This window comes from Scyliorhinus torazame, chromosome 28, assembly GCF_047496885.1.
Source record: "Scyliorhinus torazame isolate Kashiwa2021f chromosome 28, sScyTor2.1, whole genome shotgun sequence".
Lineage (NCBI taxonomy): Eukaryota > Metazoa > Chordata > Chondrichthyes > Carcharhiniformes > Scyliorhinidae > Scyliorhinus > Scyliorhinus torazame.
In genome coordinates this window covers 31,215,459-31,232,478 of record NC_092734.1, presented here as the reverse complement: position 1 = coordinate 31,232,478, position 17,020 = coordinate 31,215,459, and the positions used below count along the sequence as shown (strand labels likewise).

General features: G+C 57.0%; 1 protein-coding gene across 1 annotated transcript in view; it reads right to left on the bottom strand.

Moving 5' to 3' along the window:
* hif1an (hypoxia inducible factor 1 subunit alpha inhibitor) overlaps window positions 1-16,947 on the bottom strand; it is a 207,969-nt gene extending 191,022 nt beyond the window's left edge. Inside the window, exon 1 of the mRNA XM_072491804.1 lies at window positions 16,733-16,947. Coding sequence (XP_072347905.1) covers window positions 16,733-16,864 — 132 coding nt within the window. The 5' untranslated portion in view covers window positions 16,865-16,947. The remainder of the gene's footprint in view (window positions 1-16,732) is intronic.
* Window positions 16,948-17,020: the final 73 nt, after the last annotated feature.

Sequence of the window (17,020 nt, the reverse complement as noted above, 5' to 3'; positions counted from 1 at the left end):
GGGACACACTGTGCTGGATCTCTCTCTGGGACACACTGTGCAGCATCTCTCTCTGGGTCACACTGTGCTGGATCTCTCTCTGGGTCACACTGTGCTAGATCTCTCTCTGGGACAACTGTGCTGGATCTCTCTCTGGGACACACTGTGCTGGATCTCTCTCTGGGACTCACTGTGCTGGATCTCTCTCTGGGACACACTGTGCCGGATCTCTCTCTGGGACACTCTGTGCTGGATCTCTCTCTGGGATTGTGCTGGATCTCTCTCTGGGACACTCTGTGCTGGATCTCTCTCTGGGATTGTGCTGGATCTCTCTCTGGGACACTCTGTGCTGGATCTCTCTCTGGGAGACACTGTGCTGGATCTCTCTCTGGGACTCACTGTGCTGGATCTCTCTCTGGGACACACTGTGCCGGATCTCTCTCTGGGACACTCTGTGCTGGATCTCTCTCTGGGATTGTGCTGGATCTCTCTCTGGGACACTCTGTGCTGGATCTCTCTCTGGGACACACTGTGCTGGATCTCTCTCTGGGATTGTGCTGGATCTCTCTCTGGGACACTCTGTGCTGGATCTCTCTCTGGGACACTCTGTGCTGGAGCTCTCTCTGGGACACACTGTGCCGGATCTCTCTGGGACACACTGTGCTGGATCTCTCTCTGGGACACACTGTGCTGGATCTCTCTCTGGGATTGTGCTGGATCTCTCTCTGGGACACTCTGTGCTGGATCTCTCTCTGGGACACTCTGTGCTGGAGCTCTCTCTGGGACACACTGTGCCGGATCTCTCTCTGGGACACACTGTGCTGGATCTCTCTCTGGGACTCACTGTGCTGGATCTCTCTCTGGGATTGTGCTGGATCTCTCTCTGGGACACACTGTGCTGGATCTCTCTCTGAGTCACACTGTGCTGGATCTCTCTCTGGGACTCACTGTGCTGGATCTCTCTCTGGGACACACTGTGCTGGATCTCTCTCTATGTCACACTGTGCTGGATCTCTCTCTGGGACACACTGTGCCGGATCTCTCTCTGGGACACACTGTGCCGGATCTCTCACTGGGACACACTGTGCCGGATCTCTCTCTGGGACACACTGTGCCGGATCTCTCTCTGGGTCACACTGTGCTGGATCTCTCTCTGGGACACACTGTGCTGGATCTCTCTCTGGGACTCACTGTGCTGGATCTCTCTCTGGGACACACTGTGCCGGATCTCTCTCTGGGACACACTGTGCTGGATCTCTCTCTGGGACACACTGTGCTGCATCTCTCTCTGGGACACACTGTGCCGGATCTCTCTGGGACACACTGTGCCGGATCTCTCTGGGACACTCTGTGCTGGATCTCTCTCTGGGATTGCGCTGGGTCTCTCTCTGTGACACACTGTGCCGGATCTCTCTCTGGGTCACACTGTGCTGGATCTCTCTCTGGGACACACTGTGCTGGATCTCTCTCTGGGACTCACTGTGCTGGATCTCTCTCTGGGACACACTGTGCTGGTTCTCTCTCTGGGACACACTGTGCTGGATCTCTCTCTGGGACACACTGCTGGATCTCTCTCTGGGACACGCTGTGCTGGATCTCTCTCTGGGACACACTGTGCCGGATCTCTCTCTGGGATTGTGCTGGATCTCTCTCTGGGACACACTGTGCCGGATCTCTCTCTGGGACACACTGTGCTGGAACTCTCTCTGGGACACACTGTGCTGGATCTCTCTCTGGGACACACTGTGCTGGATCTCTCTCTGGGACACACTGTGCTGGATCTCTCTCTGGGACACACTGTGCTGCATCTCCCTCTGGGTCACACGGTGCCGGATCTCTGTCTGGGACACACTGTGCTGAATCTCTCTCTGGGACACACTGTGCTGGATCTCTCTCTGGGACACACTGTGCCGGAACTCTCTCTTGGACACACTGTGCCGGATCTCTCTCTGGGACACACTGTGCTGGTTCTCTCTCTGGGACACACTGTGCTGGATCTCTCTCTGGGACACACTGTGCTGGATCACTCTCTGGGATTGTGCTGGATCTCTCTCTGGGTCACACTGTGCTGTATCTCTCTCTGGGACACACTGTGCTGGATCTCTCTCTGGGTCTCACACTGTGCTGGATCTCCCTCTGGGACACACTGTGCTGGATCTCTCTCTGGACACTCTGTGCTGGATCTCTCTCTGGGACTCACTGTGCTGGTTCTCTCTCTGGGACTCACTGTGCCGGATCTCTCTCTCGGACACACTGTGCTGGATCTCTCTCTGGGACTCACTGTGCCGGATCTCTCTCTGGGACTCACTGTGCCGGATCTCTCTCTCGGACACACTGTGCTGGATCTCTCTCTGGGACACACTGTGCTGGATCTCTCTCTGGGACACTCTGTGCTGGATCTCTCTCTGGGACTCACTGTGCCGGATCTCTCTCTGGGACACTCTGTGCTGGATCTCTCTCTGGGACTCACTGTGCCGGATCTCTCTCTGGGTCACACTGTGCTGGATCTCTCTCTGGGACACACTGTGCTGGATCTCTCACTGGGACGCACTGTGCTGGATCTCTCTCTGGGACACACTGTGCTGGATCTCTCTCTGGGACATACTGTGCTGGATCTCTCTCTGGGACACTCTGTGCTGGATCTCTCTCTGGGACTCACTGTGCCGGATCAATCTCTGGGACTGACTGTGCCGGATCTCTCTCTGGGACACACTGTGCTGGATCTCTCTCTGGGACACACTGTGCCGGATCTCTCTCTGGGACACACTGTGCCGGATCTCTCTCTGGGACACACTGTGCTGGATCTCTCTCTGGGACACACTGTGCTGGATCTCTCTCTGGGACACACTGTGCTGGATCTCTCTCTGGGACACACTGTGCTGGGTCTCTCTCTGGGTCACACTGTGCGGGATCTCTCTCTGGGTCACACTGTGCCGGATCTCTGTCTGGGTCACACTGTGCCGGATCTCTCTCTGGGTCACACTGTGCTGGATCTCTCTCTGGGACACACTGTGCTGGATCTCTCTCTGGGTCACACTGTGCTGGATCTCTCTCTGGGATTGTGCTGGATCTCTCTCTGGGACACACTGTGCTGGATCTCTATCTGGGTCACACTGTGCTGGATCTCTCTCTGGGACACACTGTGCTGGATCTCTCTCTGGGTCACACTGTGCTGGATCTCTCTCTGGGATTGTGCTGGATCTCTCTCTGGGACACACTGTGCCGGATCTCTCTCTGGGACACACTGTGCTGGACCTCTCTCTGGGACACACTGTGCTGGACCTCTCTCTGGGACACACTGTGCTGGATCTCTCTCTGGGTCTCACACTGTGCTGGATCTCCCTCTGGGACACACTGTGCTGGATCTCTCTCTGGGACACACTGTGCTGGATCTCTCTCTGGGACACACTGTGCTGGATCTCTCTCTGGGACACACTGTGCTGGATCTCTCTCTGGGACACACTGTGCTGGATCTCTCTCTGGGACACACTGTGCTGGATCTCTCTCTGGGACACACTGTGCTGGATCTCTCTCTGGGTCACACTGTGCTGGATCTCTCTCTGGGACACACTGTGCCGGATCTCTCTCTGGGATTGGGCTGGGTCTCTCTCTGGGACACACTGTGCTGGATCTCTCTCTGGGACACACTGTGCCGGATCTCTCTGGGACACACTGTGCTGGATCTCTCTCTGGGTCACACTGTGCCAGATCTCTCTCTGGGACACACTGTGCTGGATCTCTCTCTGGGACACACTGTGCTGGATCTCTCTCTGTGACACACTGTGCTCGGCCTCTCTCTGGGACACACTGTGCTGGACTTCTCTCTGGGACACACTGTGCTGGATCTCTCTCTGGGACACACTGTGCCGGATCTCTCTCTGGGACACACTGTGCCGGATCTCTCTCTGGGACACACTGTGCTGGATCTCTCTCTGGGACACACTGTGCCGGATCTCTCTCTGGGACACACTGTGCTGGATCTCTCTCTGGGACACACTGTGCTGGATCTCTCTCTGGGACACACTGTGCTGGATCTCTCTCTGGGACACACTGTGCTGGATCTCTCTCTGGGACACACTGTGCCGGATATCTCTCTGGGACACACTGTGCTGGATCTCTCTCTGGGACACACTGTGCTGGATCTCTCTCTGGGACACACTGTGCTGGATCTCTCTCTGTGGGACACTGTGCTGGATCTCTCTCTGGGACACACTGTGCTGGATCTCTCTCTGGGTCACACTGTGCTGGATCTCTCTCTGGGACACACTGTGCCGGATCTCACTCTGGGATTGGGCTGGGTCTCTCTCTGGGACACACTGTGCTGGATCTCTCTCTGGGACACACTGTGCCGGATCTCTCTGGGACACACCGTGCCAGATCTCTCTCTGGGACACACTGTGCTGGATCTCTCTCTGGGACACACTGTGCTGGATCTCTCTCTGGGACTCACTGTGCCGGATCTCTCTCTGGGACACACTGTGCTGGATCTCTCTCTGGGTCACACTGTGCTGGATCTCTCTCTGGGTCACACTGTGCCGGATCTCTGTCTGGGTCACACTGTGCCGGATCTCTCTCTGGGACACACTGTGCTGGATATCTCTCTAGGTCACACTGTGCTGGATCTCTCTCTGGGATTGTGCTGGATCTCTCTCTGGGACACACTGTGCTGGATCTCTCTCTGGGTCACACTGTGCTGGATCTCTCTCTGGGACACACTGTGCTGGATCTCTCTCTGGGTCACACTGTGCTGGATCTCTCTCTGGGATTGTGCTGGATCTCTCTCTGGGACACACTGTGCCGGATCTCTCTCTGGGACACACTGTGCTGGACCTCTCTCTGGGACACACTGTGCTGGACCTCTCTCTGGGACACACTGTGCTGGATCTCTCTCTGGGTCTCACACTGTGCTGGATCGCCCTCTGGGACACACTGTGCTGGATCTCTCTCTGGGTCACACTGTGCTGGATCTCTCTCTGGGACACACTGTTCTGGATCTCTCTCTGGGACACACTGTGCTGGATCTCTCTCTGGGACACACTGTGCTGGATCTCTCTCTGGGACACACTGTGCTGGATCTCTCTCTGGGACACACTGTGCTGGATCTCTCTCTGGGTCACACTGTGCTGGATCTCTCTCTGGGACACACTGTGCCGGATCTCTCTCTGGGATTGGGCTGGGTCTCTCTCTGGGACACACTGTGCTGGATCTCTCTCTGGGACACACTGTGCCGGATCTCTCTGGGACACACTGTGCTGGATCTCTCTCTGGGTCACACTGTGCCAGATCTCTCTCTGGGACACACTGTGCTGGATCTCTCTCTGGGACACACTGTGCTGGATCTCTCTCTGGGACACACTGTGCTCGACCTCTCTCTGGGACACACTGTGCTGGACCTCTCTCTGGGGCACACTGTGCTGGATCTCTCTCTGGGACACACTGTGCCGGATCTCTCTCTGGGACACACTGTGCCGGATCTCTCTCTGGGACACACTGTGCTGGATCTCTCTCTGGGACACACTGTGCTGGATCTCTCTCTGGGACACACTGTGCTGGATCTCTCTCTGGGACACACTGTGCTGGATCTCTCTCTGGGACACACTGTGCTGGATCTCTCTCTGGGACACACTGTGCCGGTAATCTCTCTAGGACACACTGTGCTGGATCTCTCTCTGGGACACACTGTGCTGGATCTCTCTCTGGGACACACTGTGCTGGATCTCTCTCTGTGGGACACTGTGCTGGATCTCTCTCTGGGACACACTGTGCTGGATCTCTCTCTGGGTCACACTGTGCTGGATCTCTCTCTGGGACACACTGTGCCGGATCTCTCTCTGGGATTGGGCTGGGTCTCTCTCTGGGACACACTGTGCTGGATCTCTCTCTGGGACACACTGTGCCGGATCTCTCTGGGACACACTGTGCTGGATCTCTCTCTGGGTCACACCGTGCCAGATCTCTCTCTGGGACACACTGTGCTGGATCTCTCTCTGGGACACACTGTGCTGGATCTCTCTCTGGGACACACTGTGCTGGATCTCTCTCTGGGACACACTGTGCTGGACCTCTCTCTGGGACACACTGTGCTGGACCTCTCTCTGGGACACACTGTGCTGGATCTCTCTCTGGGTCACACTGTGCCGGATCTCTCTCTGGGACACACTGTGCTGGATCTCTCTCTGGGACACACTGTGCCGGATCTCTCTCTGGGACACACTGTGCTGGATCTCTCTCTGGGACACACTGTGCTGGATCTCTCTCTGGGACACACTGTGCCGGATCTCTCTCTGGGACACACTGTGCTGGATCTCTCTCTGGGACACACTGTGCTGGATCTCTCTCTGGGACACACTGTGCTGGATCTCTCTCTGGGTCACACTGTGCCGGATCTCTCTCTGGGACACACTGTGCCGCATCTCTCTCTGGGACACACTGTGCTGGATCTCTCTCTGGGACACACTGTGCCGGATCTCTCTCTGGGACACACTGTGCCGGATCTCTCTCTGGGACACACTGTGCCGGATCTCTCTCTGGGACACACTGTGCCGGATCTCTCTCTGGGACACACTGTGCCGGATCTCTCTCTGGGACACACTGTGCTGGATCTCTCTCTGGGACACACTGTGCTGGATCTCTCTCTGGGTCACACTGTGCCGGATCTCTCTCTGGGACACACTGTGCCAGATCTCTCTCTGGGACACACTGTGCTGGATCTCTCTCTGGGACACACTGTGCCGGATCTCTCTCTGGGACACACTGTGCCGGATCTCTCTCTGGGACACACTGTGCCGGATCTCTCTCTGGGACACACTGTGCTGGATCTCTCTCTGGGACACACTGTGCTGGATCTCTCTCTGGGACACACTGTGCTGGATCTCTCTCTGGGACACACTGTGCCGGATCTCTCTCTGGGACACACTGTGCCGGATCTCTCTCTGGGACACTCTGTGCCGGATCTCTCTCTGGGACACACTGTGCCGGATCTCTCTCTGGGTCACACTGTGCCGGATCTCTCTCTGGGACACATTGCGCCGGATCTCTCTCTGGGTCACACTGTGCTGGATCTCTCTCTGGGACACACTGTGCTGGATCTCTCTCTGGGTCACACTGTGCCGGATCTCTCTCTGGGACACACTGCGCCGGATTTCTCTCTGGGACACACTGTGCCGGATCGCTCTCTGGGACACACTGTGCTGGATCTCTCTCTGGGTCACACTGTGCTGGATCTCTCTCTGGGACACACTGTGCTGGATTTCTCTCTGGGACACACTGTGCCGGATCTCTCTCTGGGACACACTGTGCTGGATCTCTCTCTGGGACACACTGTGCCGGATCTCTCTGGGACACTCTGTGCTGGATCTCTCTCTGGGACACACTGTGCTGGATCTCTCTCTGGGACTCACTGTGCTGGATCTCTCTCTGGGATTGTGCTGGATCTCTCTCTGGGACACACTGTGCTGGATCTCTCTCTGAGTCACACTGTGCTGGATCTCTCTCTGGGACTCACTGTGCTGGATCTCTCTCTGGGACACACTGTGCTGGATCTCTCTCTATGTCACACTGTGCCGGATCTCTCTCTGGGACACACTGTGCCGGATCTCTCTCTGTGACACACTGTGCCGGATCTCTCACTGGGACACACTGTGCCGGATCTCTCTCTGGGACACACTGTGCCGGATCTCTCTCTGGGTCACACTGTGCTGGATCTCTCTCTGGGACACACTGTGCTGGATCTCTCTGGGACTCACTGTGCTGGATCTCTCTCTGGGACACACTGTGCTGGATCTCTCTCTGGGTCACACTGTGCCGGATCTCTCTCTGGGACACACTGCGCCGGATTTCTCTCTGGGACACACTGTGCCGGATCGCTCTCTGGGACACACTGTGCTGGATCTCTCTCTGGGTCACACTGTGCTGGATCTCTCTCTGGGACACACTGTGCTGGATTTCTCTCTGGGACACACTGTGCCGGATCTCTCTCTGGGACACACTGTGCTGGATCTCTCTCTGGGACACACTGTGCTGGATCTCTCTCTGGGACTCACTTTGCTGGATCTCTCTCTGGGATTGTGCTGGATCTCTCTCTGGGACACACTGTGCTGGATCTCTCTCTGAGTCACACTGTGCTGGATCTCTCTCTGGGACTCACTGTGCTGGATCTCTCTCTGGGACACACTGTGCTGGATCTCTCTCTATGTCACACTGTGCTGGATCTCTCTCTGGGACACACTGTGCCGGATCTCTCTCTGGGACACACTGTGCCGGATCTCTCACTGGGACACACTGTGCCGGATCTCTCACTGGGACACACTGTGCCGGATCTCTCTCTGGGTCACACTGTGCCGGATCTCTCTCTGGGACACACTGTGCTGGATCTCTCTCTGGGACTCACTGTGCTGGATCTCTCTCTGGGACACACTGTGCCGGATCTCTCTCTGGGACACACTGTGCTGGATCTCTCTCTGGGACACACTGTGCTGCATCTCTCTCTGGGACACACTGTGCCGGATCTCTCTGGTACACACTGTGCTGGATCTCTCTCTGGGACACACTGTGCTGGATCTCTGTCTGGGACTCACTGTGCTGGATCTCTCTCTGGGACACACTGTGCTGGATCTCGCTCTGGGACACACTGTGCTGGATCTCTCTCTGGGACACACTGTGCTGGATCTCTCTCTGGGACACACTGTGCTGGATCTCTCTCTGGGACACACTGTGCCGGATCTCTCTCTGGGATTGTGCTGGATCTCTCTCTGGGACACACTGTGCCGGATCTCTCTCTGGGACACACTGTGCTGGAACTCTCTCTGGGACACACTGTGCTGGATCTCTCTCTGGGACACACTGTGCTGGATCTCTCTCTGGGACACACTGTGCTGGATCTCTCTCTGGGACACACTGTGCTGGATCTCTCTCTGGGACACACTGTGCTGCATCTCTCTCTGGGACACACTGTGCTGCATCTCTCTCTGGGACACACTGTGCTGGATCTCTCTGGGACACACTGTGCTGGATCTCTCTCTGGGACACACTGTGCTGGATCTCTCTCTGGGTCACACTGTCCTGGATCTCTCTCTGGGTCACACTGTGCTGGATCTCTCTCTGGGACACACTGTGCTGGATCTCTCTCTGGGACACACTGTGCTGGATCTCTCTCTGGGACACACTGTGCTGCATCTCTCTCTGGGACACACTGTGCTGGATCTCTCTGGGACACACTGTGCTGGAACTCTCTCTGGGACACACTGTGCTGGATCTCTCTCTGGGACACACTGTGCTGCATCCCTCTCTGGGACACACTGTGCTGGATCTCTCTCTGGGACACACTGCGCTGGATCTCTCACTGGGTCACACTGTGCCGGTTCTCTCTCTGGGACACACTGTGCCGGATCGCTCTCTGGGACACTCTGTGCTGGATCTCCCTCTGGGCCACACTGTGCTGGATCTCTCTCTGGGCCACACTGTGCCAGATCTCTCTCTGGGACACACTGTGCTGGATCTCTCTCTGGGTCACACTGTGCTGGATCTCTCTCTGGGTCACACAGTGCTGGATCTCTCTCTGGGACACACTGTGCCGGATTTCTCTCTGGGACACACTGTGCCGGATCTCTCTCTGGGTCACACTGTGCTGGATCTCTCTCTGGGTCACACTGTGCCGGATCTCTGTCTGGGACACACTGTGCTGGATCTCCCTCTGGGACACACTGTGCCGGATCTCTCTCTGGGACACACTGTGCTGGATCTCTCTCTGGGACACACTGTGCTGGATCTCTCTCTGGGACACACTGTGCCGGATCTCTCTCTGGGACACACTGTGCCGGATCTCTCTCTGGGTCACTCTGTGCCGGATCTCTCTCTGGGACACACTGTGCCGGATCTCTCTCTGGGACACACTGTGCCGGATCTCTCTCTGGGACACACTGTGCTGGATCTCTCTCTGGGACACACTGTGCTGGATCTCTCACTGGGTCACACTGTGCAGGTTCTCTCTCTGGGACACACTGTGCCGGATCGCTCTCTGGGACACTCTGTGCTGGATCTCTCTCTGGGACACACTGTGCCGGATCTCTCTCTGGGACACACTGTGCTGGATCTCTCTCTGGGACACTCTGTGCTGGATCTCCCTCTGGGCCACACTGTGCTGGATCTCTCTCTGGGCCACACTGTGCCAGATCTCTCTCTGGGACACACTGTGCTGGATCTCTCTCTGGGTCACACTGTGCTGGATCTCTCTCTGGGTCACACTGTGCTGGATCTCTCTCTGGGTCACACAGTGCTGGATCTCTCTCTGGGACACACTGTGCCGGATTTCTCTCTGGGACACACTGTGCCGGATCTCTCTCTGGGTCACACTGTGCTGGATCTCTCTCTGGGTCACACTGTGCCGGATCTCTGTCTGGGACACACTGTGCTGGATCTCCCTCTGGGACACACGGTGCCGGATCTCCCTCTGGGTCACACGGTGCCGGATCTCTGTCTGGGACACACTGTGCTGAATCTCTCTCTGGGACACACTGTGCCGGATCTCTCTCTTGGACACACTGTGCCGGATCTCTCTCTGGGACACACTGTGCTGGATCTCTCTCTGGGACACACTGTGCTGGATCTCTCTCTGGGACACACTGTGCTGGGTCTCTCTCTGGGATTGTGCTGGATCTCTCTCTGGGTCACACTGTGCTGTATCTCTCTCTGGGACACACTGTGCTGGATCTCTCTCTGGGTCTCACACTGTGCTGGATCTCCCTCTGGGACACACTGTGCTGGATCTCTCTCTGGACACTCTGTGCTGGATCTCTCTCTGGGACACACTGTGCTGGATCTCTCTCTGGGACACACTGTGCTGCATCTCTCTCTGGGACACACTGTGCTGCATCTCTCTCTGGGACACACTGTGCTGGATCTCTCTGGGACACACTGTGCTGGATCTCTCTCTGGGACACACTGTGCTGGATCTCTCTCTGGGTCACACTGTCCTGGATCTCTCTCTGGGTCACACTGTGCTGGATCTCTCTCTGGGACACACTGTGCTGGATCTCTCTCTGGGACACACTGTGCTGGATCTCTCTCTGGGACACACTGTGCTGCATCTCTCTCTGGGACACACTGTGCTGGATCTCTCTGGGACACACTGTGCTGGATCTCTCTCTGGGACACACTGTGCTAGATCTCTCTCTGGGACACACTGTGCTAGATCTCTCTATGGGACACACTGTGCCGGATCTCTCTCTGGGACACACTGTGCCGGATCTCTCTCTGGGTCACTCTGTGCCGGATCTCTCTCTGGGACACACTGTGCCGGATCTCTCTCTGGGACACACTGTGCTGGATCTCTCTCTGGGACACACTGTGCTGGATCTCTCTCTGGGACACACTGCGCTGGATCTCTCACTGGGTCACACTGTGCCGGTTCTCTCTCTGGGACACACTGTGCCGGATCGCTCTCTGGGACACTCTGTGCTGGATCTCCCTCTGGGCCACACTGTGCTGGATCTCTCTCTGGGCCACACTGTGCCAGATCTCTCTCTGGGACACACTGTGCTGGATCTCTCTCTGGGTCACACTGTGCTGGATCTCTCTCTGGGTCACACAGTGCTGGATCTCTCTCTGGGACACACTGTGCCGGATTTCTCTCTGGGACACACTGTGCCGGATCTCTCTCTGGGTCACACTGTGCTGGATCTCTCTCTGGGTCACACTGTGCCGGATCTCTGTCTGGGACACACTGTGCTGGATCTCCCTCTGGGACACACTGTGCCGGATCTCTCTCTGGGACACACTGTGCTGGATCTCTCTCTGGGACACACTGTGCTGGATCTCTCTCTGGGACACACTGTGCTGGGTCTCTCTCTGGGATTGTGCTGGATCTCTCTCTGGGTCACACTGTGCTGTATCTCTCTCTGGGACACACTGTGCTGGATCTCTCTCTGGGTCTCACACTGTGCTGGATCTCCCTCTGGGACACACTGTGCTGGATCTCTCTCTGGACACTCTGTGCTGGATCTCTCTCTGGGACTCACTGTGCTGGTTCTCTCTCTGGGACTCACTGTGCCGGATCTCTCTCTCGGACACACTGTGCTGGATCTCTCTCTCGGACACACTGTGCTGGATCTCTCTCTGGGACACTCTGTGCTGGATCTCTCTCTGGGGGACACTGTGCTGGATCTCTCTCTGGGACTCACTGTGCCGGATCTCTCTCTGGGTCACACTGTGCTGGATCTCTCTCTGGGACACACTGTGCTGGATCTCTCTCTGGGACGCACTGTGCTGGATCTCTCTCTGGGACACACTGTGCTGGATCTCTCTCTGGGACACACTGTGCTGGATCTCTCTCTGGGACACTCTGTGCTGGATCTCTCTCTGGGACTCACTGTGCCGGATCTCTCTCTGGGACTCACTGTGCCGGATCTCTCTCTGGGACACACTGTGCTGGATCTCTCTCTGGGACACACTGTGCCGGATCTCTCTCTCTGGGACACACTGTGCTGGATCTCTCTCTGGGACACACTGTGCTGGATCTCTCTCTGGGACACACTGTGCTGGGTCTCTCTCTGGGTCACACTGTGCTGTATCTCTCTCTGGGACACACTGTGCTGGATCTCTCTCTGGGACACACTGTGCTGGATCTCTCTCTGGGACTCACTGTGCCGGATCTCTCTCTGGGACACACTGTGCTGGATCTCTCTCTGGGACACACTGTGCTGGATCTCTCTCTGGGTCACACTGTGCTGGATCTCTCTCTGGGATTGTGCTGGATCTCTCTCTGGGACACACTGTGCTGGATCTCTCACTGGGTCACACTGTGCTGGATCTCTCTCTGGGACACACTGTGCTGGATCTCTCTCTGGGTCACACTGTGCTGGATCTCTCTCTGGGATTGTGCTGGATCTCTCTCTGGGACACACTGTGCCGGATCTCTCTCTGGGACACACTGTGCTGGACCGCTCTCTGGGACACACTGTGCTGGACCTCTCTCTGGGACACACTGTGCTGGATCTCTCTCTGGGTCTCACACTGTGCTGGATCTCCCTCTGGGACACACTGTGCTGGATCTCTCTCTGGGTCACACTGTGCTGGATCTCTCTCTGGGACACACTGTGCTGGATCTCTCTCTGGGACACACTGTGCTGGATCTCTCTCTGGGACACACTGTGCTGGATCTCTCTCTGGGTCACACTGTGCTGGATCTCTCTCTGGGACACACTGTGCCGGATCTCTCTCTGGGATTGGGCTGGGTCTCTCTCTGGGACACACTGTGCTGGATCTCTCTCTGGGACACACTGTGCCGGATCTCTCTGGGACACACTGTGCTGGATCTCTCTCTGGGTCACACTGTGCCAGATCTCTCTCTGGGACACAATGTGCTGGATCTCTCTCTGGGACACACTGTGCTGGATCTCTCTCTGGGACACACTGTGCTGGATCTCTCTCTGGGACACACTGTGCTGGGTCTCTCTCTGGGTCACACTGTGCTGTATCTCTCTCTGGGACACACTGTGCTGGATCTCTCTCTGGGACACACTGTGCTGGATCTCTCTCTGGGACTCACTGTGCCGGATCTCTCTCTGGGACACACTGTGCTGGATCTCTCTCTGGGACACACTGTGCTGGATCTCTCTCTGGGTCACACTGTGCTGGATCTCTCTCTGGGATTGTGCTGGATCTCTCTCTGGGACACACTGTGCTGGATCTCTCTCTGGGTCACACTGTGCTGGATCTCTCTCTGGGACACACTGTGCTGGATCTCTCTCTGGGTCACACTGTGCTGGATCTCTCTCTGGGATTGTGCTGGATCTCTCTCTGGGACACACTGTGCCGGATCTCTCTCTGGGACACACTGTGCTGGACCGCTCTCTGGGACACACTGTGCTGGACCTCTCTCTGGGACACACTGTGCTGGATCTCTCTCTGGGTCTCACACTGTGCTGGATCTCCCTCTGGGACACACTGTGCTGGATCTCTCTCTGGGTCACACTGTGCTGGATCTCTCTCTGGGACACACTGTGCTGGATCTCTCTCTGGGACACACTGTGCTGGATCTCTCTCTGGGACACACTGTGCTGGATCTCTCTCTGGGTCACACTGTGCTGGATCTCTCTCTGGGACACACTGTGCCGGATCTCTCTCTGGGATTGGGCTGGGTCTCTCTCTGGGACACACTGAGCTGGATCTCTCTCTGGGACACACTGTGCCGGATCTCTCTGGGACACACTGTGCTGGATCTCTCTCTGGGTCACACTGTGCCAGATCTCTCTCTGGGACACAATGTGCTGGATCTCTCTCTGGGACACACTGTGCTGGATCTCTCTCTGGGACACACTGTGCTGGACCTCTCTCTGGGACACACTGTGCTGGACCTCTCTCTGGGACACACTGTGCTGGATCTCTCTCTGGGTCACATTGTGCCGGATCTCTCTCTGGGACACACTGTGCTGGATCTCTCTCTGGGACACACTGTGCCGGATCTCTCTCTGGGACACACTGTGCCGGATCTCTCTCTGGGACACACTGTGCCGGATCTCTCTCTGGGACACACTGTGCTGGATCTCTCTCTGGGACACACAGTGCCGGATCTCTCTCTGGGACACACTGTGCCGGATCTCTCTCTGGGACACACTGTGCCGGATCTCTCTCTGGGACACACTGTGCCGGATCTCTCTCTGGGACACACTGTGCCGGATCTGTCTCTGGGACACACTGTGCTGGATCTGTCTCTGGGACACACTGTGCTGGATCTCTCTCTGGGACACACTGTGCCGGATATCTCTCTGGGACACACTGTGCTGGATCTCTCTCTGGGACACACTGTGCTGGATCTCTCTCTGTGGGACACTGTGCTGGATCTCTCTCTGGGACACACTGTGCTGGATCTCTCTCTGGGTCACACTGTGCTGGATCTCTCTCTGGGACACACTGTGCCGGATCTCTCTCTGGGATTGGGCTGGGTCTCTCTCTGGGACACACTGTGCTGGATCTCTCTCTGGGACACACTCTGCCGGATCTCTCTGGGACACACTGTGCTGGATCTCTCTCTGGGACACACTGTGCTGGATCTCTCTCTGGGACACACTCTGCCGGATCTCTCTGGGTCACACTGTGCCGGATCTCTCTCTGGGACACACTGTGCTGGAGCTCCCTCTGGGACACACTGTGCCGGATCTCTCTCTGGGACACACTGTGCTGGATCTCCCTCTGGGACACACTGTGCCGGATCTCTCTCTGGGACACACTGTGCTGGATCTCTCTCTGGGTCACACTGTGCTGGATCTCTCTCTGGGACACACTGTGCCGGATCTCTCTCTGGGACACACTGTGCTGGATCTCTCTCTGGGTGACACTGTGCCGGATCTCTCTCTGGGACACACTGTGCCGGATCTCTCTCTGGGACACACTGTGCTGGATCTCTGTCTGGGACACACTGTGCCGGATCTCTCTCTGGGACACACTGTGCCGGATCTCTCTCTGGGACACACAGTGCTGGATCTCTCTCTGGGTCACACTGTGCCGGATCTCTGTCTGGGACACACTGTGCTGGATCTCTCTCTGGGACACACTGTGCTGGATCTCTCTCTGGGTCACACTGTGCCGGATCTCTGTCTGGGACACACTGTGCCGGATCTCTCTCTGGGATTGTGCTGGATCTCGCTCTGGGACACACTGTGCCGGATCTCTCTCTGGGACACACTGTGCTGGATCTCTCTCTGGGACACTCTGTGCTGGGTCTCTCTCTGGGACACACTGTGCCGGATCTCTCTCTGGGTCACACTGTGCCGGATCTCTGTCTGGGACACACTGTGCCGGATCTCTCTCTGGGACACACTGTGCCGGATCTCTCTCTGGGTCACACTGTGCCGGATCTCTCTCTGGGACACACTGTGCCGGATCTCTCTCTGGGACACACTGTGCCGGATCTCTCTCTGGGACACACTGTGCTGCATCTCTCTCTGGGACACACTGTGCCGGATCTCTCTCTGGGACACACTGTGCCGGATCTCTCTCTGGGACACACTGTGCTGGATCTCTCTCTGGGACACACTGTGCCGGATCTCTCTCTGGGACACACTGTGCTGGATCTCTCTCTGGGACACATTGTGCTGGATCTCTCTCTGGGACACTCTGTGCTGGATCTCTCTCTGGGACACACTGTGCCGGATCTCTCTCTGGGACACACTGTGCTGGATCTCTCTCTGGGACACACTGTGCCGGATCTCTCTCTGGGACACACTGTGCCGGATCTCTCTCTGGGACACATTGTGCTGGATCTCTCTCTGGGACACATTGTGCTGGATCTCTCTCTGGGACACATTGTGCTGGATCTCTCTCTGGGACACACTGTGCTGGATCTCTCTCTGGGACACACTGTGCTGGATCTCTCTCTATGTCACACTGTGCTGGATCTCCCTCTGGGACTCACTGTGCTGGATCTCTCTCTGGGACACATTGTGCTGGATCTCTCTCTGGGACACACTGTGCTGGATCTCTCTCTGGGTCACACTGTGCCGGATCTCTCTGGGACACACTGTGCTGGATCTCTCTCTGGGACACACTGTGCTGGATCTCTCTCTGGGACACACTGTGCCGGATCTCTCTGGGACACACTGTACTGGATCTCTCTCTGGTACACACTGTGCTGGATCTCTCTCTGGGTCACACTGTGCCGGATCTCTCTCTGGGACACACTGTGTTGGATCTCTCTCTGGGATTGGGCTGGATCTCTCTCTGGGATTGGCCCCCTCCCCACGCCCGGCCGGCTCTTTACCTCGTTGTCTATCAGCGCCTCGACCCGCGGATCGCTGTGGGACATCCTGGGGATGTCCTTGGTGGCGAAGGTGTAATTCCTCAGCTGGACTTCGCTCCACCGCCGCCTCTCATCCCCACTCGGCTCCGCCATGGCCCGTCTCTCGCCAGGGAGTCCGGCGAATCCCCCCCCAGCCGCCCCCCCCGCGCCGGGCCCGGCCGGCCCCTCACTGCAGCTCCGCCGGCAGCCAACTGAGTACGGCGGCCGAACTGGGCGGTCCTGGCGCGGCCGACACGGCCCGACCTCCAG